General features: G+C 43.0%; 1 protein-coding gene across 7 annotated transcripts; it reads right to left on the bottom strand.

The window, feature by feature from the left end:
* Positions 1-963: 963 nt before the first annotated feature.
* OAS1 (2'-5'-oligoadenylate synthetase 1) lies at positions 964-27,347 on the bottom strand. Of its 7 annotated transcripts, none has more exons than XM_054443943.2 (6): positions 26,785-27,221; positions 25,161-25,449; positions 22,755-22,939; positions 17,419-17,648; positions 16,460-16,613; positions 964-2,325 (listed from the first exon to the last, which is right to left on the bottom strand). In XM_054443943.2, exons 1-6 carry the CDS (start codon positions 27,133-27,135, stop codon positions 2,281-2,283), a joined length of 1,254 nt encoding a protein of 417 aa, XP_054299918.1. In that variant the 5' UTR covers positions 27,136-27,221; the 3' UTR covers positions 964-2,280. The 7 variants fall into 7 exon arrangements, with proteins under 7 accessions (XP_054299918.1, XP_054299917.1, XP_054299921.1 ...); XM_054443942.2 differs by lacking the exon at positions 964-2,325 and adding an exon at positions 14,257-14,771 and having other exon boundaries at positions 26,785-27,347; XM_054443946.2 differs by lacking the exon at positions 964-2,325 and adding an exon at positions 14,257-14,771 and having other exon boundaries at positions 22,723-22,892; positions 26,785-27,236.
* Between the last annotated feature and the right edge of the window lie 369 nt (positions 27,348-27,716).

Raw genomic sequence — 27,716 nt, 5'->3', positions numbered from 1 at the left:
AGGTGTGAGCCACCGTGCCCAGCAGAAAAAGAATCTTCTGATGCATCAAAAGAATAAGATGGATTCATGGATGGATAGAAGGATGAAGAAATTGTAGATATGCAGTCAAGCAAGTGCAATAAAACGTTAATTGTAAAATCTATGTGTTGAGTATATGAGTGTTCACTGTAAAATTCTTTCAATGTGGCTGTTTGCTTGGAAATTTTTCTTAATGAAATGTTGGACGAAACTGGCAAACTATGGCCCATGGGCCACATCTGGTCCAGCCTCTGCTTGTTGTTGTACTTTTTTTTTTTTGACAGTCTCACTCTGTAGCCCAGGATGGAGTGCAGTGGCACGATCTTGGCTCACTGCAACCTCTGCCTCCCTGGTCCAAGCAATTCTCCTGCCTCAGCCTCCCAAGTAGTTGGGATTACAGGTACCCGCCACCACACCTGGCTAATTTTTGTATTTCTCATAGAGACAGGGTTTCACCATCTTGGCCAGGCTGATCTCGAACTCCTGACCTCAAGTGATCTGCCTGCCTCGGCCTCCCAAAGTGTTGAGATTACAGGTGTGAGCCACTGCACCCAGCTGTTTTTGTACTTTTTAACATGTTTAATGGTTAAGAAAAAAAACATCAACAGAAGAATATTAAAAATAAAAGAAGAATATTTTGTGACGTGAAAATTATGAAATTCAGTGTCTATAAATAAAGTTTAATTGAAATGCCATTACACCCATTTACTTATATGTTGTCTATGGCTGCTTGCATATGGCAACAGCAGAGATGAAGAGTTCAACCGAAGTTGGATGGTCCATAAAGCCTAAAATATTTACTATATTGCCCTTCACGGGAAAACTTGGCCAATCTAGCAACTGCTGGGCATGTAGGCGGGACTTCATGATAGCTGCAGTGATTCTCATTTCACAATTCTGTTTTGTTCTTCTGCATCAACACTAAGAAATCTTACTCATGACACGTGATTTTCAAAAAAGATTTTATTTAATCAGGTGGCAGTACATGGGGCATTGAGAGCAGGAGTAGAGTGAGGTTCAAGGGGGGATCAGTTGACACGGGAGGAAACAACAGTAAGACAGTGTGTTCTTCCAGGAGCTGATGCCACTTGGAGTCACAGTGCTTGAGGAATTGCACAGTAGGCTGGAAATGGCAGATTTCTATGATGATTCTTCATCACAACCAGGAATTATTTGTGTTACCTCCATTTGATAGATTATGAAACTGAGGCTCAGAGAAGCTGAGTGACTTGCCTGGGATTGTACAGCAAAGGAGGGCACGGAATGTGTGCCTATGGAGCTTAATTAAATGGACAAGGAAGCACTAAGACAGCAGGGTAGAGATTAAGAGCACAGGCTTTGAAGGCTGGCAGTTTAGGGTTTGCATCCCAGCTCTGCCACTCACCAATTGTGTGACTTTGGGCACAATGATTTCAACCTGTCTGAACGTCAATTCTCTCATCTGTAGCAAAGGGGAAATAATGCATTCATAGGCTTAGCAAAGTGGCTGGCATCAGATAAGCACTGAGTAAATAGCAGTAGTTTTGTTTTTATTACTTTTACGTTATTGCGGTTTTTTTGTTTTTTTGTTTTGTTTTGTTTTGTTTTGTTTTGAGATGTAGTCTCGCTCTGTCACCCAGGCTGGAGTGCAGTGGTGTGAGCTCGGCTCACTGCAACCACCAGCCCCCAGGTTCAAGCGATTCTCCTGCCTCAGCCTCCTGATTAGCTGGGATTACAGGGGCTGGCCATGATGCCCAGCTAATTTTTGTATTTTTAGTAGAGACGCAGTTTCACCATGTTGGCCAGGCTGGTCTCGAACTCCTGGCCTCAAGTGATCTGCCCGCCTCGGCCTCCCAAAGTGCTGGGATTACAGGCGTGAGCCACTGTGTCCGGTCATGTCATTGTTTTTATGATGATTATTAACCACAGCATCCTTTTCAGTCATACACAGCTAACTCAAGACTGAGATCCCACTATTTGTGTCAATCTACTTTGTATTTTTTTCTTAAATTTCATTTTTTAATGAGGGAGAGAGAGAGAGAGAAGGAGGGAGGGAGGAAGAGAGGGAGGGAGTTCACATGTATTTATATGGGGGCATTGAAAGCAGAGCTGGAAATAGATGCTAATTTTAAGTAGAGAGAGAGGTTGGGTTGCAATTAATTTTACGAGACGTCTGTTTATTATTGAAGATTTTCCTTGCTGTGATTTCTGTCTCCCTAAGCAACCTGGAAACTATAGGATAATGAGGCTCCTCTTGTCTGTTGCAAATTCACCGCATGTTCACTAATTATTTGTATAGTGCCTTCTGCCAACTGGTGTCAGGTTTACCTGAAAATGAAAAAAGGAAGGAGTGTGTGCTCACTCTCATATTAAGGAGCCTGTCTGCCCAGAGAGCATCACTGAGAAAAGCCTATAGAAGCATCTCCACTCTGGCAGTCAGGAGACCCTAGGTCTTGCTCGTCTTGTTTTGCTGTGCAGTACCAGGTGAGTCACTTAGCTTCTCTGAGCCTCAGTTTTATTATCTGTCAAATGAAGAGAATTCAGGGCAACAGTTTTAGATGTTTTAGAGTCAGATGGTCTTGAGTTTGAGTCTGGAACCTATCTGTACCACATGAGCAAATGAGTGCCCTCTTCTGAGACTGTTTCCTCATCATTAAAATGGATTTTATTTATCAAACCATGAGCAGATGTCAGGTATCATTCCAAACACTTTATAAATATTGACTCATTTAATCTTCGTACAAATTCTATGAGATAGCTGCTATTGTCAGCTTCTTTTTAGAGATAGGGAAATTGTATAGAGATGTTAGGAAATTAGCTCGATGTTACAGAGCTGGTAATTGGTAGAGCCAGGATTTGAACCCAGGCAGTCGGACTCCAGATTCTTTGCTTTTAGCTCCTTCCTCCTTCCATCATGCTCCTCCACCTCACAAGGTTGTGATGTGAGAATATAATGAAATAATGAATGTAAGGTCCCTAGCGTGTGCCTGGAAAGTTGTAAATGTCAGTAAGTGGAGACTACAATGGTTATGGTTATGCCTATTAGTGGAATGAGCTGCCCAGGATGCCCCAAAACAAAAGCAAATACAATTCCAGACTGCATGAATAGAAGACTCAGAAAAAGCCTCTCTTTATGGTGTGTGGGTATGTGTGGAAATGGTGACCCAGAGACTGTGGCCAAGATGGTGTAAATATGGAACCCATCAGTGAAAAATCTGGGATTGGAAGCTAATCATCATATTTTCCTGAAAACCAGTATATCCAGAAATGTCGATCAGCAGCCAGCTAACCAAGGAGAGTGTGTATTAGAGAAGAGAGAAAGAAAGAGCTCCCAGAATGAATGTGGGCTTCACTGAGTGAATGTGTGACGTCAGGGTGTGGGACACCCCGAGGGGAGCATAACATTTGAAGGAACACAGTTTGATGGAGTTGATAAAGTCTGCATCAGCAGCCTGTTGCTATTAAAATGAACCCTGATTTTGTTCAGATTTGTTCTGTAAAAGGCCAGAGCCAGGCTCTTGAGGGTCACACTGGGGTGGGGTGCAGATTGGCAGGGACCAAAGGGGACCTTAGTCCTTCCCTGAACCAAAATGACTGAGGCCAGTGAGGCTGAGGAAGGGACTGTAGGAGACTCAGAGCACCGGCCTTGGGCAGGCAGGGACTTGGGGCATGAGGAAGGCCCCAGCAGAGCACAGCTCCCTGGGGTGTGTCCCAAGTGCCCAGCTCCACAGTGGGCAGTGAGCATGAGGAGAAGGGGCATTGCACTTGGGCCTAACAAAGGTGGGTTCAAATCCCACCTCTGTCCTTTATCAGTGGTGTGACCTTGGGCAGGTCACTTGACCTCTCAAAGCCTCTGTATCAGGCCATTCTTGCATTGCTATTAAGGGATACCTGAGACTGGGTAATTTATAAAGAAAAAGAGGTTTAATCAGCTCACAGTTCTGCAGGCTTTACAGGAAGCATGGTACTGATGTCTGCTCGGCTTCTGGGGAGGCCTCAGGAGGCTTACAATCATAGCAGAAGGCAAAGGGGGAGCAGAGATATCATGTAGCGAAAGCAGGAGTGAGAGAAAGTGGGGAGGAGGTGCCACCCAGTTTTAAACAACCAGGTCTCATGAGAACATACTCACTATCACGAGGATAGCACCAAGGCGATGGTGTTAAACTATCCATGAGAAATCCACCCCCATGATCCAATCACCTCCCAACAGGCCCCACCTCCAACACTGGGGATTACATTTCAACATGAGATTTGGGTGGAGACACACATTCAAACTATATCAGCTTCAGTTTATTCATCTGCGACATGGGGAGAGTCTGACATACCTGTCTCAAAGGACAGGCAAGGCAAGGCCACACACACTAAGTGCTAAGCACAGTAACTCAGGGAAGGCCATCACCATCATTATCAACTTCTTGCTCATCTCCCCCTTGCCTTCTTCCACCTTATTATCATAAAAAAGGACTCTTCTTGCCTGAGTGAGAAGACAGTTGCCTTCTGTGTGACTTTGGGCTAATTACTTAACCTCTCTGTGCCTCAGCTTCCCTATCTCTAAAATAAAGATGTTAATAGCACCTACCTCATAGAATTTATATGAGGATTAAATGGGTTAACATTTACAAAGTGTTTGGAACAGCACCTGACATCTGCTAATGGTTTGATAAATAAAATCCCGTTGCCTGAGGCTCTTATATAGGTAACTCCAGGAACCAAACAGAATGTGCAACAAACTCCCAAATGCAGAATTTATAAAGGGACTCCTCAGTCATGTTAAGAATATGTAAAGGAGTTGGAGTGTGGAGAGGAGCAATGTTTGGCAAAGAGATTGCCCTGGAGAGAACTGTTGTCAGGTGATGTGTTGCTTCCCTTTGGGAGATGGATGGGGGTGTGATATTCCTTGCCTCAATCCAGCTGGCTTCCTAAGGACCCCTGGGAAAGCTTTCCATCTAGCTGGGAGACACAGAGATTCTGAGGTCTGCCTCACACCCAAGAAAGCTGAAGTGGCCTATAGTTGCCTGATGGGAGCAGGATGGGCTTCATTTGGGAGGCGTTTCCTCTGGTCCAGATGTGAATCACATGGGTGACAATTCTGGCATGGGGTCATCTTGGGGGCTTGTCTCACAGGGCTCTCTGGCAGCAAAGAGATGCTCACAAGAAGCTGGGTGTGGTACAGAAATCTAGATGAGGCAGGAGTTAGAAGGGACCATGTAGAGGAGAGATGTAGAGGCCCTAGGAAAGGGACTTACAGAGGTTCCCAGGCCTGGGGTCGCTGTAGAATCCATAAACACACCCTCTCCCCCAATCCTCAAGAGAAAGCGCCACTTCTACCCATCTGTCAGACCTCAGTGTGGTAAACTGAGTCACTGGCCCCCATTTCACTTCTTCCTGGATCCGTGCTTTTCCATGGGATGTTGTAGTTCCTCCCACTAAAGACGATGGTTACTTCCCAAGTCCTTGAGTTTGCTCAGCCATGTGACTTGCATGGCCAGCAAGTCAGTGCTGGGCTGAGGCCTTAAATGGCTTCATGTGTCTCTGTTTACTCGCTTGTGCTTCTGCCATCTCCAAAGTTCATTCAGCCTGGGCTCCAGAAGACACGCACAGAACAGCCTTAAATGCAACTGGCAGGAAGGAGTCGAGCTCAAGAGAACCCGCAGCATGTACAGAGGCACCCAGCTGAGCCCAGCCTGGATCAACCAACCCATGCTCACATGAGCATCAATCACTTCACAATTGTTTCAAGCTACTGAGTTTTGGGGTAGTTTGTTATGTAGCAATCACTAACCAATACACTTGGAAGGAGTAAATCTCTTCTCTCAAGAAAGAACTGCTCTAGTCCTCTCATGGAATGATTCTGCAGCTTCCCAGAGGAACAGAGAGAGCAGAAGGCAACCACAACCCCATCCCTGAAGGCAGGCTGCTAACTTCCAGTCTTAACTGGGAGAGAAGTCTGCCCTTTGACCACAGAATGAAGGGTTGATAAAATATCAAGGACTGAACATTCAAATTCCTGAATGAAGGATGTGTTTGTAACTTGAAGGGACAGAGGACTGCCTATTAGCTGAGTTAGCAGAAAAATCATGAGCCCTTCCTGCAAACGCTAAAGATCCTGGCACTAGGCCCAATATGTCACTTTATACAGTGATCCTGAGTTCAATGGGTTTGCCTATGGTCAGCACAAACCCAAATCAGGGGAGGGACAGGCATCCACAGTTCTGAGGCTGTCCCTTCAGACATGCTACAGTCTTTGGTCTTCAAGTCATAGGATTCAGTTCAGTAAATGCAAAGGTGTCTGTAATTTTGGACAAGCTACAAGTATGCTGGATTCTGTTTCCAGCATCCTTGCTCCCAAACATAGATGGTTGCTGTGAACTGTGACGTGACCTCCAACAACTTCTCCCTACATTAGCACAGCAGAAAAAAATCAGAAAATCTGATAATTCTTGCTTGATATAAGTGAAAAACACACTTATATTGCATCTGAGCCATGCTGCAGCTTGGGGGGTCTGTTTGTTACAGCAGCTAATGTTATCCTAACTAATACATCAAACCAAGATCGTAGTAGTCCTGCCATAATCATGCATGTTCTATAGAGTAAGGTCGATTTTAGTACAAAGCTGTCATGTGGGAGACTGTGGAGGCCTCGCCATTTGTGGGAGAGAACAAAGATGGTGAATAGAAGTCTCCTATGGCCAAACACAAGATCTTTAATTTCATAGGATTCTGGGAGTCACATGGCTGAGAATAGGGAGGGAGGAACTTCTTAAATCCACCGAAGATCTTATGCTCTGAATGACATGTGACCAGAGAATTAGAATCAATGCTAATTTCAGGTATACAGTGATGTTGTGGGAACTCAAGGACCCCGAACGGAGGGACCTGCTGAAGCCATGACAGAAGAACATAAATTGTGAAGATTTCATGGACATTTATCACTTCCTCAATCAATACTCTTATAATTTCCTATGCCTGTCTTTACTTTAATCTCTTAATCCTGTATGTTGCCTCAGGACCCTGTGATGATTGTGTTAACTGCACAAATTGTTCGTAAAGCATGTGTGTTTGAACAATATGAAATCTCGGCACCTTGAAAAAAGAACAGGATAACAGTGATGTTCAGGGAACAAGGGAGATAACCATTAGGTCTGACTGCCTGGGAGCCAGGCAAGACAGAGCCATATTTCTCTTATTACCAACAACAGGTAAGAGAAATATCCCTGAATTCTTTCCCTGGTAAGGAATATTAATAATTAACAGCCCTGGGAAAAGAATGCATTCCCAGGGGGGCCTCTAAAATGGCCACTCTGGGGGTGTCTGCCTTATGCAGTTGCAGATAAGGGATGAAATATGCCCTGGTCTCCTGCAGCACCCCTAGGCTTGCTAGGATTAGGAAATTCCAAGCTGGCGAATTCTAGTCAGACCGGTTCTCTGCTCTTGAACCCTGTTAAGATGTTTATCAATGACAATGCATGCACAGTGGGACATGAAACTTCATTAGTAATTCCAGTTTTGCCCTGACCTTGTGATCTCGCCCTGACCTTCTGCCTTGTGATCTTTTGTCACCCTTGAAGCATGTGATCTCTGTGAGCCACACCCTATTCGTATACTCCCTCCCCTTTGAAGATTGCTAATAAAAACTTACTCGTTTTATGGCTTAGGGGGCATCATGGAATCTGCCGACATGTGATGGCTCCCCTGGACACCCAGCTTTAAAATCTCTCTCTTTTGTACTCTTTCCATTTATTTCTCAGACCCTTTATTTCTCTACTTAGGGAAAATAGAAAAGAACCTACGTTGAAATATCGGGGGCTGGTTTCCCCTGATACAGTATGATATTCAAGCATCATGTCGTACTCCTCAAATACACGCATTTTTTTATTAACATAAAATTTTAGGCCAGGTGCAGTTGTTCATGCCTCTGTAATTGCAGCATGCTGGGAGGTGGAGGCAGAAGGAATGCGTGAGGCCAGGAGTTCAAGACCAGCCTGGGCACCATAGTGAGACCTGGCCATTAGCCCCCACAGGCTCCTGCCATCAGATTTATTAGCCCTCTAATAAATTATTAGATCATTTATTAGATAATTATAAGATAAATAGAACTCTATTGATTAGACCTGTCATAAATAGTGCCTGTTACCTCATCAGACAATTGTCCCTGAGGAGTCTCTTGCTCATCTTTGCATCCCCAGCACTGAGCTCAGAACATGGCCCAGGGCAGACCTTTGATAAATATTTTTGAATAATCATCATAATAAGCTCTAACTTCCTTTAGGTTAAGCTATATGTGAGGTACTGGCATAAATCCATCATCCATTAGCTCCTTCAGTCCTCTCTGTAACACTAAGGGCCACAATTGCACCCAAATTTATTTATGTATTTATTTATTTACTTGTTTCTGAGACAGGGTTGCATTCTGTTGCCCAGGCTGGAGTGCAGTGGCTTGATCATGGCTCACTGCAGCCTTGACCTCGTGGGCTCAAGGAGTTCTTCCTCCTCAGCCTCCTGAGTAGCTAGGACTACAGGCATGAGCCACCACACCTGGCTAATTTTTTTATTTTTATAGAGACATGGTCTCACTGTGTTACCCAGGCTGGTCTTGAACTCCTGGCCTCAAGCAGTCCTCCTGCCTTGGCTTCCCAAAGCATGCACACCTATTTGACAGAGGAGAGCCTGTTTCACCAAGGAGTTAGGTAAGTGACTTGACATCTCATAAGATTCAGAAGCAGGATTTGAGCCCAGGCAGTTTGACTCTAGAGCCCTGGGTTTGATCTGCCTGAAGGGAAGTTTGGGGAGGGGCAATACTGGCCTGTGGTTGGCTGGGAGAGGGGCTCTGGCACCTCACAGACAGGTGTGAGGGGTGTGCAAGGAGGGGATTTGTGTGAGGAAAAGGGGGAGGGTCTGGGAGAGTTCACACAGGGCCTCAAAGACAGCAGTACATCAAAATTCACCCCCTCATTGAGCTGGGAGACCTAACATGAAGCTGAGCGTGCAGAATTCACCCATCAAGCCTGGACCTCAAACTTGACATTGAACGTTTCCTCATTTTGAACACTTCCAGCTGTGTCCTAATTTCTTCCGTGAACTTAACTCTCATTTCTCTTGGCTAAACATTAACTCTTCTTAGTTTTGTTTTCTCGGCAGGGAGGAGCTGAGGAAATTTATCTCTGGGGGCTCAGAAATTTCCAGCTCAGGTGCTTCAATTTTATACCATAGTTTCCCTCATCCTTACACACTTGCTCCTTTGTTTCCAAATCTTGTGAATTTGTCCTTGAACCAGCAGCTCCAAACAACAGCACCCCAGAGCTTTCTGTAGCCTGTGCCTGCCAACTTTGCGTAAACTGTGAGATCTTAGCTGTGAGAAATATTTCTCAAAAGTTTTTTTTTTTTTGCAAGAAAAGTGTCTTTATTATTTCCCGTGGCCACAGAAAATTTAGAAAAGTATAAAGATCACCTATAATGCTATAGCCAAATATCACCACTGAAAATGTTTAAGTCTCCCATGAAGCAACCATTGCAAAATGAAATTAAAGAAAGCATGCCAAGTACGATAGTACTGAAACAAATATTTGGGAATACATATGACAAAAATCATGAAAGACCTCTGCAGGGAAAATGATAAAACATTGTCACTGTCACTAAAGAGGACAAAAATTAATGAAAAGAAACTCCAAGTTCATGGATCAGAAGCATCAAATTCTATACAGATATATATACAAAATATAGATGTTATTCTTCCCAAGCTAATCTGTGTAATTCTAATCAAACGCCTCCCCATATTTTGGGAGGAGCTTCCCAAATTGAGTATAAAATTAATGTAGAAATAAAAAGCGCCAAGAGGAACCAATGACTTGATAAAAAGAGATCAGAGTTCTCCCAAAGATACTAAGAATTATAAGGCTATAGTAATTAAGACAAGGTTGTATTAACTCAAGGACACAAAAAATAGACCAATGGAAAAGAGCAGAGTCCAGAAACAGACTCCCACATAGATGGGCTCTGGGAATATTTAAGAGGTGGCTTTGCAAAGAAGTGGAGAGAGCATGATCCCTTCAATAAATGCTGCTGGGATAATTGAGCATCCACATTGGAAGAACTGGAACTGAACCCCTTCCTCACATGCCATGTAAAAATAAATGCCTTTTGTTGTCTGTGCTTTTGGTGTCACATCCCGGAAATCACTGGAAAGACCAATGTCATGAAGTTTTCCCCTATGTTTTCTTCTAGTAGTTTCAGTTTCAGGTCTTATGTTTAAGTCTTTAATCCATTTTGAGTTGATTTTGTGTATGCTGTAAGGTAAGGGTCCAATTTTATTCTTTTGCATGTGGACATTCAGCTTTCCAAACACCATTCGTTGAAGACACTGTCCTTTCCCCATTGTGTATTCTTGGTAATCTTGTCAAAGATCAGGTGGCCATGTATGCAAAGCACAGGCAACAAAAGCAAAAATAGGCAACTTGGACTACATCAGACTAAAAAGCTTCTGCATAGCAAAGGAAACAATCAACGGGCTGAAAAGACAATCTATGGAATGAAGAAAACATTTACAAACCATACATCTAATAAGGGTTAATCTCCACAATATGTAAGGAACTCCTACCTTGCTAGCAAAAAAATTAATAACTTGATTTAAAAATGGGCTAAGGATAGGAATAGATCTTTCTCCAAAGAAGACATACAAATGGATAACAGGTGTATGAAAAGATACTCAATATCACTAATTATCAGAGAAATGCAAATCAAAATCATGATGCAATATCACCTTACTCCTGGTAGGATGGCTATCATTTTTTAAAGAATGAACAAAAGATAACAAGTGTGAGGATGTAGAGAGATGGGAACTCTTGCACACTGTTGGTGAGCCACTGTGAAAAACAGTGTGGAGGTTCCTCAAAAAATTAAAAATGGAACTACGATATGTTCCAGCAATCCCACTTCTGAGTATCCAAAAGAATTGAAATCACGATATCAAAGAGATAACTGCATTCCTATGTTTACTGCAGCACTATTCACAATAATCAAGTGGAAACAACCAAAGCAACTATAAATGGATAAATTTGTTAAAGAAAATTAATGTATACAGTGCACACAATTAATGTATACAGTGCACATACAGCCTTTAAAAATAAGAAAATTTGTGTGGGCATGGTAGCTGTGATCCCAGCACTTTGAGTGGCCGAGGAGGAAAGATTGTTTGAGGCCAGGAGTTCAACACCAGCCTGGACAACACAGCAAGACCCCATCTCTACAAAAAAATTTAAAAATTAGCCAGGCATGTTGGCACACAAATGAAGTCCCATTTACTTGTGAAGCCGAGGTTTTCCCTGACTCCTAGGATGGCTCCTAGAAATGCAGAAAAGTGTGAAATTCCAGAATTGCTGTGGAGCTAGTGGAAGAAGGTGTTAAAAGGCCAAGGGAACTGGGCACAGTGAAGAAGAGTGGACATGTTTACTATGTAAGTCTGGAAACAGAGTTCCAGGGGACAAAACATTCCCCAAGGCCATAAGGAATGTGCTGGAGAGAGGGACACCTGCATCATGAGGTGTTCTGGTGGTGGCCTCCTGGGAAGAGGGGCTGTTACAGAGCTTGGATTGATAAGGGCAATAGGGCAGGCAGGACTCCCAGAGCAATAGAAGCCAGGTGGGTGCAATGACTATAAAGAATGGTGAGGTTGGAGGGGCAGCCAGGGGTCGTGACTGATAGAGAGTTAGGGACCTGATTAACACAATGTGGCCTCTTAGTGACTTAATGGATGGGTATCTTGAAAGGGCACTACTCAATTTATACCATTAGAAGAAATCAAGGCTGGATGACCAGGGGGTTAAGGGGAGCCATTCCAATAAAAAGTCATCATCCCTTCCTGATTTTTGGAACTGACCAACCCAGTTTTCAGACTAGACCACATTAACAAAGAGGAGGCAGAGTCCCCTTGGGAAAGGACACTGTGACACCGTAGCATATACAGTAATGGTTTCCCCCAAAGGACCTATGGCCATTTATTCAGAGGATGATACACTGGAAAAGCGCAATCACTCAACATTTCTAAGACTGTTGGGCAGAGGATCAACATTGATAGCGATGCATGAAAACCCAAAGCGTCATCACATTCTGTCCCCATCAGAGTAGGGGCATATAGGAGCCAAGAGTGAAAAATGGAGCCCTGGCCAAGTCAGGCTTGTCATTTGCCCACTGTGTCTATGGACTGACCTGGTGATCATTTCCCTGTCCCCTGAATGTATATTCAAAAAGGACATGCTTGTTAAAAGACACTACCCCACATTGGCCTGAGGGTTAAGTGAGGGCTATCACAGCGAGGAAGGTCATGGGGATGCCTTTGAAACTGCCACCTCCCTGGCCAGGATAGTAAATCAAAACCACTATTACATCTCAGAGCCAGGGATGTACAGAAATTAGCACCCTTTTATTAAGTCCTAAAGGGCTCTGTAACTGGTATAGGCTGCAATGCAAGTCGCCCCTCTACTTGGGCCACACCAGCCTGGCAGATCCCATGGTGTTCAAAGTGTTGGTCCTGGGGAAAGATGTCATTCAGAGATTATGGCAATATCTAATTAGAGAATTATAACACAGACCCCTCCAGGACTCTGGAGCAAGCCCATGTCATTTGCAGCAAAAATGTATATACCCTTTGAAAAACAATCCTAGTGCACTCTTGGGTCCTCTTGTAGATGGAAGGCTGATCACGTGGCCATGTGGCTCTTCAATCAAGCAACTAATTACTAATTCCATTAATCTACTGTTGGTTGTGGCATTGCTATAAAATGAAACACTCTCAAAAGGCAACACAAGTGCATTTTCCACACGGTAAAATACAATGAAGCCATTACATTGGGATGTCCACACTTGCCTATCAGCATGGAGTGTGCGATGATTGATTTTATGTGACAAGTTGACTGGGCTAAGGGTGCCCAGGTGGATGGTGAAACATCATTTCTAGGTGTATCTGTGAGGGTGTTTCTGAAAGAGATTCACATTTGAATCAGTAGACTGGCATCATCTAATCCAGTCTACAAATAGGACAAAAAGACCGAGGAAGGGTGAATCTGTGCTCAAGTTGAGCTGGGACATTCATCTTTCCTTGGACATTGGTGCTTCTGGTTCTCATGGCACCAGAGTAGGAAAACATAAGCTTTCAATGAATGAGGACACATTAAGACCACACTGCAGTGATTAAGAACATGAGCTTTAGAGAGAGAAGGATTAGGGTTCAAGTTCAGACTCTGCCCCTGACCAGCTGGGTGACCCTGGGCAAGCACTCTAACCTCTTAGAACCTCAAGTTATTCCACTTATTATTATGAGAATAACAACAAAACCCATCTCACAGGGATGCGGGGGGGACTAAATGGAAGAATATAATCTGGACAGACCAAAGACTGCTTACCAGCCACCCAAGTGACCAGCAACTCAGGTGATCAGAGCATGCTAGGTTCTTTTGTGAGTATTTATGAGAGTTTTATATTTTAGAGTCTTATGAATGATATGCTGATTCTTGGTCCCAAGGACAGTGTGACAATGTGGCAATGTAAGTCAGTATAGTGGAATCTTTAATCCAGTGATTTACCTTGGAGGGCAGAGCTGTCCAATAGAAATACATAATATAATGCAAGCCACATGTATGATTTCACATTTTCTAGTAGCCACAATTAAAAAGGGAAAAGAAAGAGATGAAGTTCATTTGATTTAACTCAAATATATTTAAAAATTGTCATTTCAGCACATAATTTAAAAAATTATCAGTTGGCAAGAACTTGGCATTCTTTTCATTTGTACTAAGTCTTTGAAACCAAGTATATACCTTGCACTCACAGCACATGTAGATTTAGACTAGCTACATTTTAAGCATTTGATACATGTGGCTAGTGGCTGCTGTGTCACACAGGGAGGTTCTATAATTTTTTCTCAGAGATATGGAGAAAGGATAAATCAAGGATGCTTATTTCAGAATTATTAGTAATAGGAAAACCATCTAATATTAAGATGTTTTGCACAAATGTCAACTCCATGAGGACAGGGATTTTTTTTATTTAAAAAATTCTGGAAGTCTTGGCTCTGCAGGGTCACGAGGACAGGGATTTCTGTCTGCTTTTGTGCATTGCTATGTTCCCGTGCCCAGAGCTATGCTTGGCACATAGTAAGTGCTCAATAAATATTTCTTGTTGAATCAATGTATATACACACACAACACCCCTAGATATGCATCTGTACTTCTTGGCTCTGTGCCTTGAAGTTAATAAACACCCAATAAATGGTATTTCCTTTATGTTTATTGTTATTGATAATACACTAGACATAACCCTCCCATCAGGTGCACAGAAGAAAGTCAAGGCTGGAATTTCATTCTCTTATCTAAATTTCTCTGTTCTCTCTCAGGGAATATTTTCAGAGAATAGGTGGAATGAGGTGAGGCTGTGGGGAATGTTATCTATGATAGGATAGAGGGCATAGAAGGCCAGGAGTCAGGAGACCTGGGTTCTGTCCTGGATTATACACCGGCTCACTGAGGACCTTTGTCCTCTCTGGATCAAGAGTCCCACCTGAAAATGAAGGAGGTGGTCCAGATAACACTGGAGCCCTTTCCCCCAAGATGCACTGGCATTCAGAGGATGGTGCACGTCCAGTTCTCTCCTGCCTGTGGGGTGGATGCTGCCTGGAGTGTGCTGGGGCTATGAGAGAAATGAGAGTACTCATGTGTTCTGATGTAACCATATTTCGGATACATCCTGGGATCGTAGGTCTCATCATCTTCACTGTCACTTTCAGCCTGAAAGGGTGAGACACATGATCACATCAGGGAGTCTTCCTACCATGCAGCTGGATTCAGTGAGCATTTACGGTGGACACTGTGACATGCCATCTGGATCCCCCTTTGAGGAAGGACTAACAAACTCCAGCTGCTGGGACGGTGGTCAGCAGACAGACTTCAGCCGTCAGCCCATTTAGGGGTTGCCTCAGCTGCAGAGAGCCTTTTGCTCAAGGCCATGCCCTTTCCCAAGGTGCCCAAGCACAGTGAGTGATCCATGTAGGGGTATAGAGCCCTGGCCACCTCTGTCACCATGGGGCAGCTCTAAAGGCCATTCCAGCTCCAGGGCTGTCCTTGATGTTAGCTGAAGCTGGCATTTGCTCTGCATCCCTGTTCACTTCTCCCTATTCTCTTTCCTGCTTCCTTCCTATCCTTTCTTCCCCTCCTTTCCCTGAGTGCTGGTTCCACTGGCTCTCCCCCAGAACATCCTGCTACTAAATTCCATCCTGGAGTCTGCTTCCTAGCCATCTGCAACATCACCAATCCCCTGGAATCAGATAGATTCCTGCTTGGGGGTGGAAAGATCCAAGACTGGGTCCTTTGCCCCTGCTTAGCTGTGTGACAGCCCAAGTCACTCAGCTGCTCAGAGTCTCCCATTGGTCATATGAGAGGTGGGGATGAGACAAGGCAGGCTGTTTAGCACAGTGACATGAGCACTGGCTTTAGAGTCCACTGAGTTTGAACCCCATTTCCACCACTTGTTAGCTGATGTCCTTGAGCAAGTGACCTCACCTCTCTGAGCCTTTGTCTCATCTGTAAGATGGGAATGATAGAAAACACGCCTCATGGGACTTTTCAAATAACTAAAAATAGAATGTCCATTCAACCCAGCAATCCCACTACTGGGTATCTACCCAAAGGAAAAGAAACCATTCTATCAAAAGACACCGGCACTCCTATGTTTATTACAGTACTATTCACAATAGCAAAGTCATGGAATCAACTTAAGTGCCCATCAGTGTGAACTGGATAAAGAAAGTGTGGTATATCTACACCATGGAGTATTATGCAGCTATAAGAAAGAATGAAATCATGGATGCAGCTGGAGGCCATTATCCAAAGTGAATTAACCCAGAAACAGAAAATCAAATACTTAACATCTGCTAAAGATGGGAACAATAGACACTAGGGACTCCAAAAGGGAGGAGGAAGGGAGAAGGGCAAGGGTTGAAAAAATTCCTTTTGGGTACTCTGTTCACTATTTGGGTGACTGGATCAATAGAGGCCCAAACCCCACCATTACACAATATAGCTGTGTAACAAATGGCACATGTGCCCTCTGAATCTAAAATAATAAAAAATTTTTAAAAATGCCTCATGGGATTGTTGTGAATATTTAATGAGATAGTGCATATTAAAGGGCTTAGGACAGAACCCGAGCCCAAAGCAGATAGTCAATAAATGGTGTTAAAGATTATTTATTATTACTCTTAGGGGAATGAATTCTGGACAAGGGATGTGAAAATTCCAGAAACCCTCGATTGTGACCAAAATGACTGTAAAATATGGACCACAGCCTGTAACTATATAAATATAAATGGACTTTGGCAAGAGGTAAGTTCTTTAGAAAGAATGGTCTCCAGCTATATGTCTCAAGCTTCGTGGAGAGGGGCAGGGATGAATGGCAGGGAGGAAGCAGGAGGTCTCACCAGCAGAATCCAGGAGCTCACTGGGGACCCATCCCAATTCTTAAAGCATGGGTAATTCAGCCAGGCCTCAGCCTCTTGTGCCAGCTGCCTCCAACCAATTGGGTCTCCACCACCCAAGTTTCCTGTAGGGTCCGCCGGGTCCAGGATCACAGGCCTGCAGAGCAGCATTTAGAGAGGGACAGGTGAGAAGCTGGGGCTCTGTCCAGGGAGTTCAGATGCTCCTGGGAGAGCAAAATAGCAGCATGGGATGAACTGGGACTCAGAACATGAGGAAGGGCTCCCTGGGGTATGTCCCCAGTGCCCTATTCCCCAGCAGGCAGTGAGCATAAGGAGAAGGAGCCTTGCACTTGCACCTGACAGATGTGGGTTTGAATCCCACCTCTGCCCTTTATCAGTGATGTGCCCTTGGGTAGGTCACTTGAACTCTCTAAGCCTCAGGATTCTTATCTGTAAAATGGGGATAGTTCCATATACCTATCTCAAAGGCTATGCTGTGAGGGTAGAAAGAGCCCAGTTATGTGAAATGCTCAGCACAGTGACTAGAACATAACATACATATCAGTAATATTGATAATAATTTTTACTATTATATTAGCATGTGTTAGTCTTACAAGCTTTCAATACCTGGGAGCAATTACTATCATTGTTGTTGCTGCTGTTCTTATTTCAGTTCAAATTCCAGCTATTTTACTTATTTTCTGTTAAGGGTTGGACAAGCTCCTTACCTCTCAGAACCTCAGTTTACTCACCTGTAAAATGATTGGCATAGTGCCTGCCTCACAGGATTGGAGGTAGGTGTTTAAATCAGATGGCAATAGTAAAATGCCCAGTACAATGATGGGCAACAGGAGATTCTCACTAAGTGGGGAGCCCTCCCACCTCCTCCATTTCCAAGGCACTGTACCTGTATCCAGGTGTTCATTTACATAGGAGAGCTAAGCCATGTGGGGATAGCATACCTGGGTTTCCTGAGCTGCCTGCTCAGGTACTTTTTAATAATGGGGTTTTCAAAGTCATAATACTTTGTCCAGTAGATGCAGAGTTGCTGGTAGTTTATGACTAATTCCAAGACCGTCCGAAATCCCTGGGCTGTGTTGAAATGTGTTTTCATGCTCCCTCTCTCCCAAGCATAGACCGTCAGGAGCTCCAGGGCATACTGAGGTGGTAGCTTCCCAAGCTTCTTCTTACACTGAGAAGAGGAAAAACAATCAGAAAAAAATTGGTTTGCTCAACTTTTGTGTAAACTACATTTCTCATGGGCCAAATCCAGCCTGCCACCTGTTTTTATAAAGTTTCCTTGGAACAAATCCAGGCTCATTCATTTATGTATAGTTTATGACTGCATTCATGCTACAAAAGCAGGGTTGAGTAGTTGCAACAGAGGCTGTGCAGTCCACAAAGTCTAAAATACTTACTATCTAGCCTTTTATTTTTTAAAAAAGTGTGCTGGCCCCTTGTTAAGAGTGCTGGATTCTTATTGATGTGGGTTTGAATCCTGGCTTCACCATTGTCCAATTCTAAGTAGATGACTTAGACTCTCAGAGCCTCATTATTTTCATCTGCTAAGTGAGTGGTCATAATAGCACCTATCTTATAAGGATACTATGAAAATTAACTGAGAAGAAGGACTTGTAATGTTCCTAAGAAATGCACAGAAGCAAATGAAATTCTTTCTGGAGGAATATACATAATCCAAAACCTCAAATTATTTCACACATAATTTTCAAATACAATGACCAGCACATATGTAACCAGGCACACAAAGAAACAAAACACTAAAAGAGTTATGACCAACAGAAAAAAGAGAAATAGTAATAAACCTACAAAACTTTAAATGCTGAAAGACTGAACACAGACTTTAACATAACTAGGAACTCTACAAGGAAAACTACAAAACACTGCTGAAAGAATTCATAGATGACACGAACAAATGGAAACACACCCCATGCTCATGGATGGGTAGAATCAATATTGTGAAAATGACCATACTGCCAAAAACAATCTACAAATTCAATGCAATTCCCATCAAAATACCACCATCATTCTTCACAGAACTAGAAAAAAAATCCTAAAATTCATATGGCACCAAAAAAGAGCTCACATAGCCAAAGCAAGACTAAGTAAAAAGAACAAATCTGGAGGCATTACATTACCAGACTTCAAACTATACTGTAAGGCCATAGTCACCAAAACAACATGGTACTGGTATAAAAATAGTCACATAGACCAATGGAACAGAATAGATAACCCAGAAATAAAGCCAAACACTTACAGCCAACTGATCTTCAACAAACCAAACAAAAACATAAAACAGGGAAAGGACACCCTATTCAACAAATGGTCCTAGGATAATTGGCAAGTTGCATGTAGAAGAATGAAACTGAATCCTTCTCTCTCCCCTTATACAAAAATCAACTCAAAATGGATCAAATACTTAAATCTAAGACCTGAAACCATAAAGATTCTAGAAGATAACATTGGAAAAACCTTCCTACACATTAGCTTAGGCAAAGACTTCATGACCAAGAACCCAAAAGCAAATGCAACAAAAACAAAGATAAATAGATGGGACTTAGTTAAACTAAAAAGCTTCTGCAAAGCAAAAGAAATAATTAGCAGAGTTAACAGACAACCCACAGAATGGGAGGAAATCTTCACAATCTATACATCCAACTAATATCTGGAATCTACAAAGAACTCAAACGAATCAGCAAGAAAAAAAAATCCCATCAAAAAGTGGGCTAAGGACATGAACAGAGAATTCTCAAATGAAGATATACAAATACCAACAAGCATATGGAAAAATGCTCAACATCCCTAATTATTAGGGAAATGCAAATCAAAACCACAATGTGATACCACCTCACTCCTGCAAGAATGGTCATAATAAAAAATCAAACAATAATAGATGTTGGTGTGGATGTGGTGAAAAGGGAACACTTTTACACCATTGGTAGGAATGTAAACTCATACAACCACTATGGAAAACAGTGTGGAGATTCCTTATAGGACTAAAAGTAGATCTACCATTTGATCCAGCAATCCCACTACTAGGTATCTACCCAGAGGAAAAGAAGTCATTATACAAAAAAGATACTTGCACACACATGTTTATAACAGCACAATTTGCAATTGCAAAAATATGGAACCAGCCCAAATGCCCATCAATCAATGAGTGGATAAAGAAAATGTTATACACACACAAACACACCATGGAATACTACTCAACCATAAAAAGGAACAAAATAATGGCATTCACAGCAACCTGGATGGAATTGGATACTATTATTTTAATTAAATAACTCAGGAATGGAAAACCAAACATTGTATGTTCTCACTCATATGTGGGAGCTAAGCTATGAAGAAGCAAAGGCATAAGAATGATACGTGGGACTCTGGGGACTGGGAGGAAAGGGTGGGGTATGGCAAGGGTTAAAAGATTACACATTGGGTACAATGTACACTGTTTGGGTGATGGGTGCACCAAAATCTCAGAAATCACCACTAAAGAACTTATTCATGTAACCAAACACCACCTGTTCCCCCAAAAACCTATTGAAATAGACAAATTAAAAATAAGAAAAAATAGTCCTCTCTCTGTTATCAGTGGTTTGAATGAGGACAGGAAAGGAGAGATATCAGAGCCATATATGTATACACATGAATCTGTATGTGCTCACATCACAGAAAAGAAGTGTAAATAAAACATAAGATTAACAAATAATAAAAATTAAAAATAAAATAACTAGGAATATCATATTCACAGGATAAAATAAGAACTTTAAATAGTTAGCAGGGAATTAAAAGCCATAAGAAGTACCATGGCAGATAGGAAAATATGAAATAGAAATTTTAGGATAAAAATGGCAACTGTAATTAATTACAGCAAATTAGATATAGCTAAAGAGAAAATTAGTTAATTGGAAGGTAGATTAGAAGGAACTATTCTGAATAAAGCATGGAAAAATAGACAAAAGGATGAAAAACACAGAAGAGAGTATAGAGATATGAAAGATAGAGTAGAGTCTAACATACATTTAATTGGAATTCCAGAAGGTGAGGAGAGAATGAGGGAGAATCAATATTTTAGAAGAATGGCTGAGAAGTTTCAAAACTGATTAAAGATATCTACCCACAGATTCAGGAATCTTAACGGAATCCCAATCAGGACAAATAATAGGAACCCATCATTAAGACACAGCAGATTGAAGCTAAACAAAATCAAAGACAAAGAGAAAACTTTTACATGCAGCCAGAAGAATAAGATAGGTTACTTATAAAAGAGCTGCAGTTAGACTGGCAACTGACTTTTTAATGATGACACTGGAAGATGGAATGATATATTCAATATACTGAAATGACCACCCAGCAAATCACGCTTCAACAATGAATGCAAAAGCATGACATTTTCAGACAAACAAAAACAGAGAGTTTACTACCAATAGACCATCATCAAAAGAAATCCCAAAGGATGTATGGTCATTTAGGAAAATTGCCCCAGATGGAATGTTAGAGGTGTAAGAAAGAATGAATAGTGAAGAAAGTGGTAAATCTGTGAGCAGATTAACTAAACATTTGGCTATAAAACAATAATAATACTTCGAGGCACTTGAAAATATAAACAGACTTGAAATATACAAGAAATGTAGCATATAAGTTGCAGGTGGTGATGATGGTGATTAGTGGAGTTAAATTATTGTTAATCTTGTCTTGTTTTAAAGGAGAACAGCATTAAGAAAGAAAGAAAAAGACAATTCTTGGCTGTGCAGGACTCTCTTGATCATTGTACAACAACTAGCATTCTTGTCTTCTTTCCACTAAATATAAGAGGCACCCATGTCCTCCCATCACCATGGTTACCAAAAACACCCTCATTAATTTTCCATACGTCCCTGGGGGCAGTGCTGCTTTTGTCAGGAACTGCTTTTGTAAATTCTACAATGCTCAGGCTCCATGATTACAATTCATGGAACAGCAAACACTTAGAAGTCTGGCAACTAAATGATTGTCTTTTTTTTTACCTAGAGGTGTTACTTTTAAATTGGAAAGTTTATTCCTGATTATTTTCATTCATTCGTTCATTCAAGAAATATATATTGAATGCCTATTATTATCAGGCAAACTCTTAAGTCAGTAGACCCAAATTCGAGTTTTTGTTTGTTTGTTTGTTTGAGACAAGATCTTGCTCTGTCACACAGGCTGGAGTGCAGTAGTGCAATCTTGACTTACTGCAACCTCCTCCTCCCAGGCTCAAGCGATCCTCCCACCTCAGCCTACCCAGTAGCTGGGGCTACAGGTGCTCACCATCACACCTGGCTAAATTTTTAGTTTATTTTGTAGAGACGAAGTTTTGCCATGTTGCTCAGGCTAGTCTTGAACTCCTGGGCTCAAGCAATCCACCTGCCTTGGCTTCCCAAAGTGCTGGGATTACCGGTGTGAGCTACTGTGCCCAGCCAAATTCAAATTTTACTTCTGCTACTTATTGGCCGAATCAGCCACGTGACCCAGGAGTTTCTCTTTTTGACCCAAGTTTCTCTTGGTGTAAAATGGGTTTAATAATAATGCCTAACCTTATCTAACTTACAGAATCACTGCTAAAATTGACTAAGATGCAGGGCATTTAAAAGTGAACAGAAAATCATATCAAATCTGCAAGACATAGATAAGCTAAGCATATAATACATGTTAGCTTTTATTATGTGTACTCCTGTGGTGGCTAAAATATGCTACATTTATCAGGACCAACTATATGCCATGTTACTCTAGCTGTGGCATGCTACTTGTTGCAGATAAGAAAGCAGAAAGAACAGAAAGGTTAAGTTGCTTACTTAAGGCCAGCCAGCCAGTAAGTGGGAGGAAAGGGCATCTGAACATATATTTGTTGGAAACTCTTGTTTTAACTTATCCACCTTCTGAAGAGTGTGGTTGACTCTCTCTCTCTCTCTCTGTGTGTGTGTGTGTGCACGCATGTGTGTGTGTAGCATTGATTCATTTATTCAACAGTTATTTACACCTATTATGCACCAGGCTCTGTTTTAAGTTCTGGGGATACAGCAGTGAACAGAACACCAAAATCCCTTCCTTCCTCTCTTCCTTCCCTTTCATTCTCCCTTCTGTTGCAGCCTCCTCCCTCCACCCTCTCCACCTCTTTTTCCTTTCTTTCCTCTTTCCATCCCTCTATTTCCCTCCACCACTCCCCCTCCTCTTTCCTTCACTCCCTTCTTTCTCTGCTCCCCCCACCCTCCTCTGCTCCCAGTTGAGACAGGACCCATCATGTCTGGTGGGAGGGCCATACATTTTGGTACCAGTGCTTGACTAGGCGGATGAGGCTCTTGAGCTTGGTGGGGCGCTGCTTCAGGAAGTCTCTCTGTAGTTCTGTGAAGCAGGTGGAGAACTCGCCCTCTTTCTGCAGGTCGGTGCACTCCTCGATGAGCTTGACATAGATTTGGGGGTCAGGTTTATAGCCGCCAGTCAACTGACCTGTTCAGACAAAATCTACAACTTAGGTGTCAGCTCTTCTCTGAATTTCTTTCAGTCACCCTGAGGGGACAATCTCCCTGGCCATGGGGTTTGATTGAAAAGTGCAGCAAACCCAGGGCTGGGAAGTCTTGAGATCCATTCCCGATCCTCCCTCCTGCCCTCTCCACTGCCATCACCCCATCCAAGCCACCACCGTCACTCACCGGAACTATGGCAGCAACCTCTTTACAGGTTCCCCCACAGCCTGTTCTCAACCTGGCACCTAGAGAATGCTGCTGATCATGCTGCTTCCTGCATCCCACAACATCTGGAATTTTAAAACCCGAAGTCCTTATGGTGGCCAATGATGTCTGGTGTGATCTGGTCTCTGGAACCTCTCCCATCTCACCTCCTGTCTTGCTTCCTTTGCCCATTTTCTACTTCTCTGACTTTTTCTCTCTTCCTCAAATGTGCCACGGTCATTGCTGCTTCAGGGCCTGTGCACTTGCCATTCCTCTTCCCAGAACCTCCAGATCTTCCCAAGGCTCACTCCTTCTCATCACTCAGGCTCAGGGACCCTCCCTCACGACCCTGTGTAAAAAAGCTCCCTAACCCCCATGGCTATCTATTGTTTCACCCTACTTAGTGTTGTTTTTTTTTTTAAATCATTCCTTATATTCTTTTCTTTTTTCTTTTTTTCGAGATGGAGTTTCGCTCTGTTGCCCAGGCTGGAGTGCAATGGCATGATCTTGGCTCACTGCAACCTCCATCTCCTGGGTTCAAGCAATTCTCCTGCCTCAGTCTCCCGAGTAGCTGTGATTACAGGCACACACCACCACGCCCAGCTAATTTTTGTATTTTTAGTAGATATGAGATTTCACCATGTTGGCCACGCTGGTCTTGAACTCCTGACCTCAAGCGATCTCCCCACTTTGGCCTCCCAAAGTGCTGAGATTACAGGCGTGAGCCACTGTGACCAGCCTTCTCCCTCTTGTCTTTTACGACCATTGTACTCCAGCCCCCAACACAGGAGATGGCACAAAGGAGAGAATCCAAAACTTTCTCATAGCCTGGTGTCTTTGGAGAGTCAGCATTTTTTTTTTTCATGGCTGCCCTAGGACTAAAGGAAACTGTAACAGTTCCTTTAATTAAGTCCTAATTACTTGATAATTAATCACTAATTACTGCTTAATGACCAACTATTAATTAGTAGCCACTAATCAGTAAGTTCAAACAGTTTAATAGTAGCTGTTTGTGTGGCGCGTGACAGATGTCATCGCATTTCCCTCAAAAAATTAAAATCTATTCCGTGTCCCTCTGTGAGTTCACTGTGGTGTTCTGAGGTGCCTTCATATACGGCTGGGAAATTCATAGTTTTGACTGATTGACTGATTGATTGAGACAGGGTCTTGCTCTTGCTCTGTGCCTAGGATGGAGTGCAGTGGCACATTTGTGGCTCACTGACACCTCGAATCCTTGGCTGGCCTTATGTGATCGTTCAGTCTCAGCGTACTGAATAGCTGCGACCGCAGGCATGTACCACCACACTTGGCTAATGTTTTAAAATTTTTAGTACAGACAAAGTTTCACTTTGTTGCCTAGGCTGGTCTTGAACTCCTGGGCTCAAGCGACCCTCCCGCCTCAGCCTCCCAAAGTGCTGGAATTACAAGCATGAGCCACCACACTTGGCTGGAATTTCCTATTTTTGAACACCTATTACTCATCAGAGCTGAATGCAGATGATCATTTATCACTTAAAATAATGATATGATACAGGTAGTGTGGTTTTACCAATTCTCCTGATGTGGCGAGGGAGCCTCTGAGAGGTTACACTTCCTGTCCAAATGCTCCTGCAGGTTATAAATATCTATCTCCCAACGTGCTGCATACGTTTGATGAGATCTCATGTTGGGACAAAGATGAGAGTAACATGAACTTTAAGCCACATCTTTGCTGCCTGATTTTAAAAGATAAAATTCACACATTTTGCCATAAACAGAACTAGTAAGCCTTGCAGATGTTCTGTAAGAAATGTCTTTGTCCCCACATTATGCCAATTTGCTGTTTAATGACTCTCCTGGGATAGATCATGACTGTATTCATTCTTGCCCCGGGAGAGATCCTAAGATCTCCTCCCACCCTACTTTAGAGGGATGTCCTGTTGGGGCAAAAAGCTCTCAGGCTGTGGGAGATTTCTGCTCAGAAATGGGAAGAGGGAGAAAAAGAAGCTGGGAGCTCTCACCCAGGGCATCAAAGGCAGGCAGCACATCGAACTCCACTCCCTCCCTGAGCTGGAACGAACTCAGTACGAAGCTGAGCGCACGGGGGTTGTCCCAGCGTGGAGCCTGGACCTCAAACTTCACGGAAAATGCTCTCTCTCTTTGACAGGCTTCCAGCTGTTTCCTAATTTCCTGGATGAACTCTCCCCGGCGATTTAACTGATCCTGAAAAGTGGTGAGAGGACTGAGGAAGACAACCAGGTCAGCGTCAGATCGGCCTCTGAGGGCGGTGCCCTTGCCTGAGGAGCCACCCTGAAAAAGACGACAGAATAATAATTGATGCTCAGTGAGGCAAACCTCCCTAAATAAAATGACAGGAGCAATCACTAACATTATGGAGCACTAGCCACTGTTCTGAAGGCATTGCATGTCTTAAACTCCTATAATGCTCACAATGATGCTATGATTTGGGTGCCGTTATCATTAGTTCCCATTTTACAGATGGGAAAACGGATGCTCAGTGAGCAAATACATCAGCCCCATCACCCAGCTAGTAGGTGGCAGATACAATTCAAACCTGGGGGCCTTCTTCCAGGATCTGTGTTCTTTTCCCATTGTCCTTTACGATGCCCAGGACTAGCTTATGCTGGGTGGTTCACACTTACTATTTTACTTAATCTGCACGGCCCTATGAGGTATTGAGGGGAAGTAGAGGAAAAATCAGTTAGGTAAATGGTCAAGGCTGGCCCCTGGAGGAGCAGCCTGCCTGAAACTGGCACAGGGAGTGGGGCTTACCTAAAACAAATCCACAGTTATACATACAAGAGAAGCAGTGCTTTGTGCTTGCCTAGAGATATACCCACAGCTGCATAAGGTAAGGGAAGTTGCACAGCTTTACTGACAAAAGTTTCTCAAACAGTTACAGGGAGCAGAGTGGTTTCTTACAAAAGTTTTTTGCATTCAGCTGCAATCTAGCAATCCACTCAGACTTCTCTCTCCACAGTGGAGACAGCTTCCTTCTTTTGCTTACTGAACTTTTGCTCCAAGCTCATGTTTGTGTCCATGTTCCTTAATTTTCTTGGATGCAGGACAAAGAACCTTGGGTACTAATTCAGACAGTGAGAAGCTGCTACATTAAGGTGCATTGGCAAGACTGCAACAGTATTGGGGATTATGGTTGAGGAAATTGGGACACAGAGTAGTTAAGTGACTTGCTCAAAGTCTCGCAGCCAGCAGGTGCTATTTGCTTTCAAAACATACAATTCTTCGCTGCAGAAATGGTGAGCCCCTAGCCTGGCCACTAATTAGCAAACTTTTTACCAGAGCTGGGCTTCAGTTTCCCTACTTCTGAAATGGGCATGGCCTAGGACAGTGGTTCATAAACTTCAGCGGGAAGTAGCGGGGAGGGTCACTTGTTAATAATAGGGATGTAGGATTTCACCCCAGAATCTATTTTAACATGCTGTGTGGCTAAATAAGAAACCACCAGCCCAGAAGATCTCAGCTCTCTGTACTCACATTTGCACCCTGGGTTCTAGGTTTTTGCTTCTCTCTCTGTCTCTCTCTCTCTCTCTCTCTCTCTCATTCTCAATCTCAACTCTTGCACATTCAGCCACCCCTCCCCTGGCCAGGCAGACCTGGACTCACCTTTACCACCTTGGACACACGCACAGGGTAGGAGCTACCTCGGAAGCACCTTTCCTTCAGGAACCCACAGATGGTGTCGATGGCATGGTTGATTTGCATGCGGAAATGCGTGTCTGGCAAGAGATAGTCTTCAATGAACTTGTCCAGAGATTTGGCTGGGGTATTTCTGAGATCCATCATTGACAGGAGAGAGAGTGGCAACAGAACTGCCTCCCAGACCTGTTCGCTTTTATCTCTTCTGCTGACTGAGTCTGGGCTGCTGTTGGTTTCGTTTCCTCGGAAGGGAGGAGCCATCTTTGTATTTTCCTTTTGCAAATCAGACACTCCCCTGATCCCAGTGCTGAATTTCATCTGCTCACTCTTCTGCTTCCTGAAACTTACCCTTTGTCCTTTAACCAGCAACTAGCAGCCCAGCCTTTCTCTGAACTCTGCTCTGGAAATGCATTTTAACCCCCAGCCAACATAAATCTTATTTAACGGATTTTGTGTTTCCTTATCTTTTTTTTGTTGTTGATGAAATCATTTCACAGTTGTCTGTGGTATTTTCCAGCAATACATGCCCACTGCAAAAAGAAAAAAGTCAGAAAAACCAGGAAGTGGAAAGATCATCTATGATTCTAACACTACAAAATTGCCTCTATAAACGTTTTGATATAGAGCTTTCTAGATTTTTTTCAAATGTTAACACACACACAAACACAGGTCTCTTTTCTTTTTCTTAAGAATGGTATTATACTATGCTTTTTTCCCTTTCAATTAGTAGATTTTTATTTTATTTTATTATTTTTTAGAGACAGGATCTTGCTTTGTTACCCAGGCTGGAGTGCAGGGGCATGATCATGACTTGCTGCAACCTCAACCTCCTGGGTTCAAGCGATCCTCCTGCCTCAGCCTCCTGAATACCTGGGACTCCAGGCATGCGTTACTGCACC

Source organism: Pongo pygmaeus, chromosome 10, assembly GCF_028885625.2.
Source record: "Pongo pygmaeus isolate AG05252 chromosome 10, NHGRI_mPonPyg2-v2.0_pri, whole genome shotgun sequence".
Lineage (NCBI taxonomy): Eukaryota > Metazoa > Chordata > Mammalia > Primates > Hominidae > Pongo > Pongo pygmaeus.
Note: the sequence above shows the minus strand (reverse complement) of the source record. Positions and strands in the feature narration are given on the sequence as shown.

Excerpts from the sequence above, each read along its gene's own strand:
- OAS1 (XM_054443941.2), bottom strand. The coding sequence starts at position 27,135 with ATGAAATTCAGCACTGGGATCAGGGGAGTGTCTGATTTGCAAAAGGAA. Across the intron at positions 22,940-25,160 it reads GCCTGCCTTTGATGCCCTGG|GTCAGTTGACTGGCGGCTAT; the intron begins GTGAGAGCTCCC and ends TTGTCTGAACAG. Across the intron at positions 17,649-22,754 it reads TCAAGCACTGGTACCAAAAT|TGTAAGAAGAAGCTTGGGAA; the intron begins GTATGGCCCTCC and ends TCCTCTTCTCAG.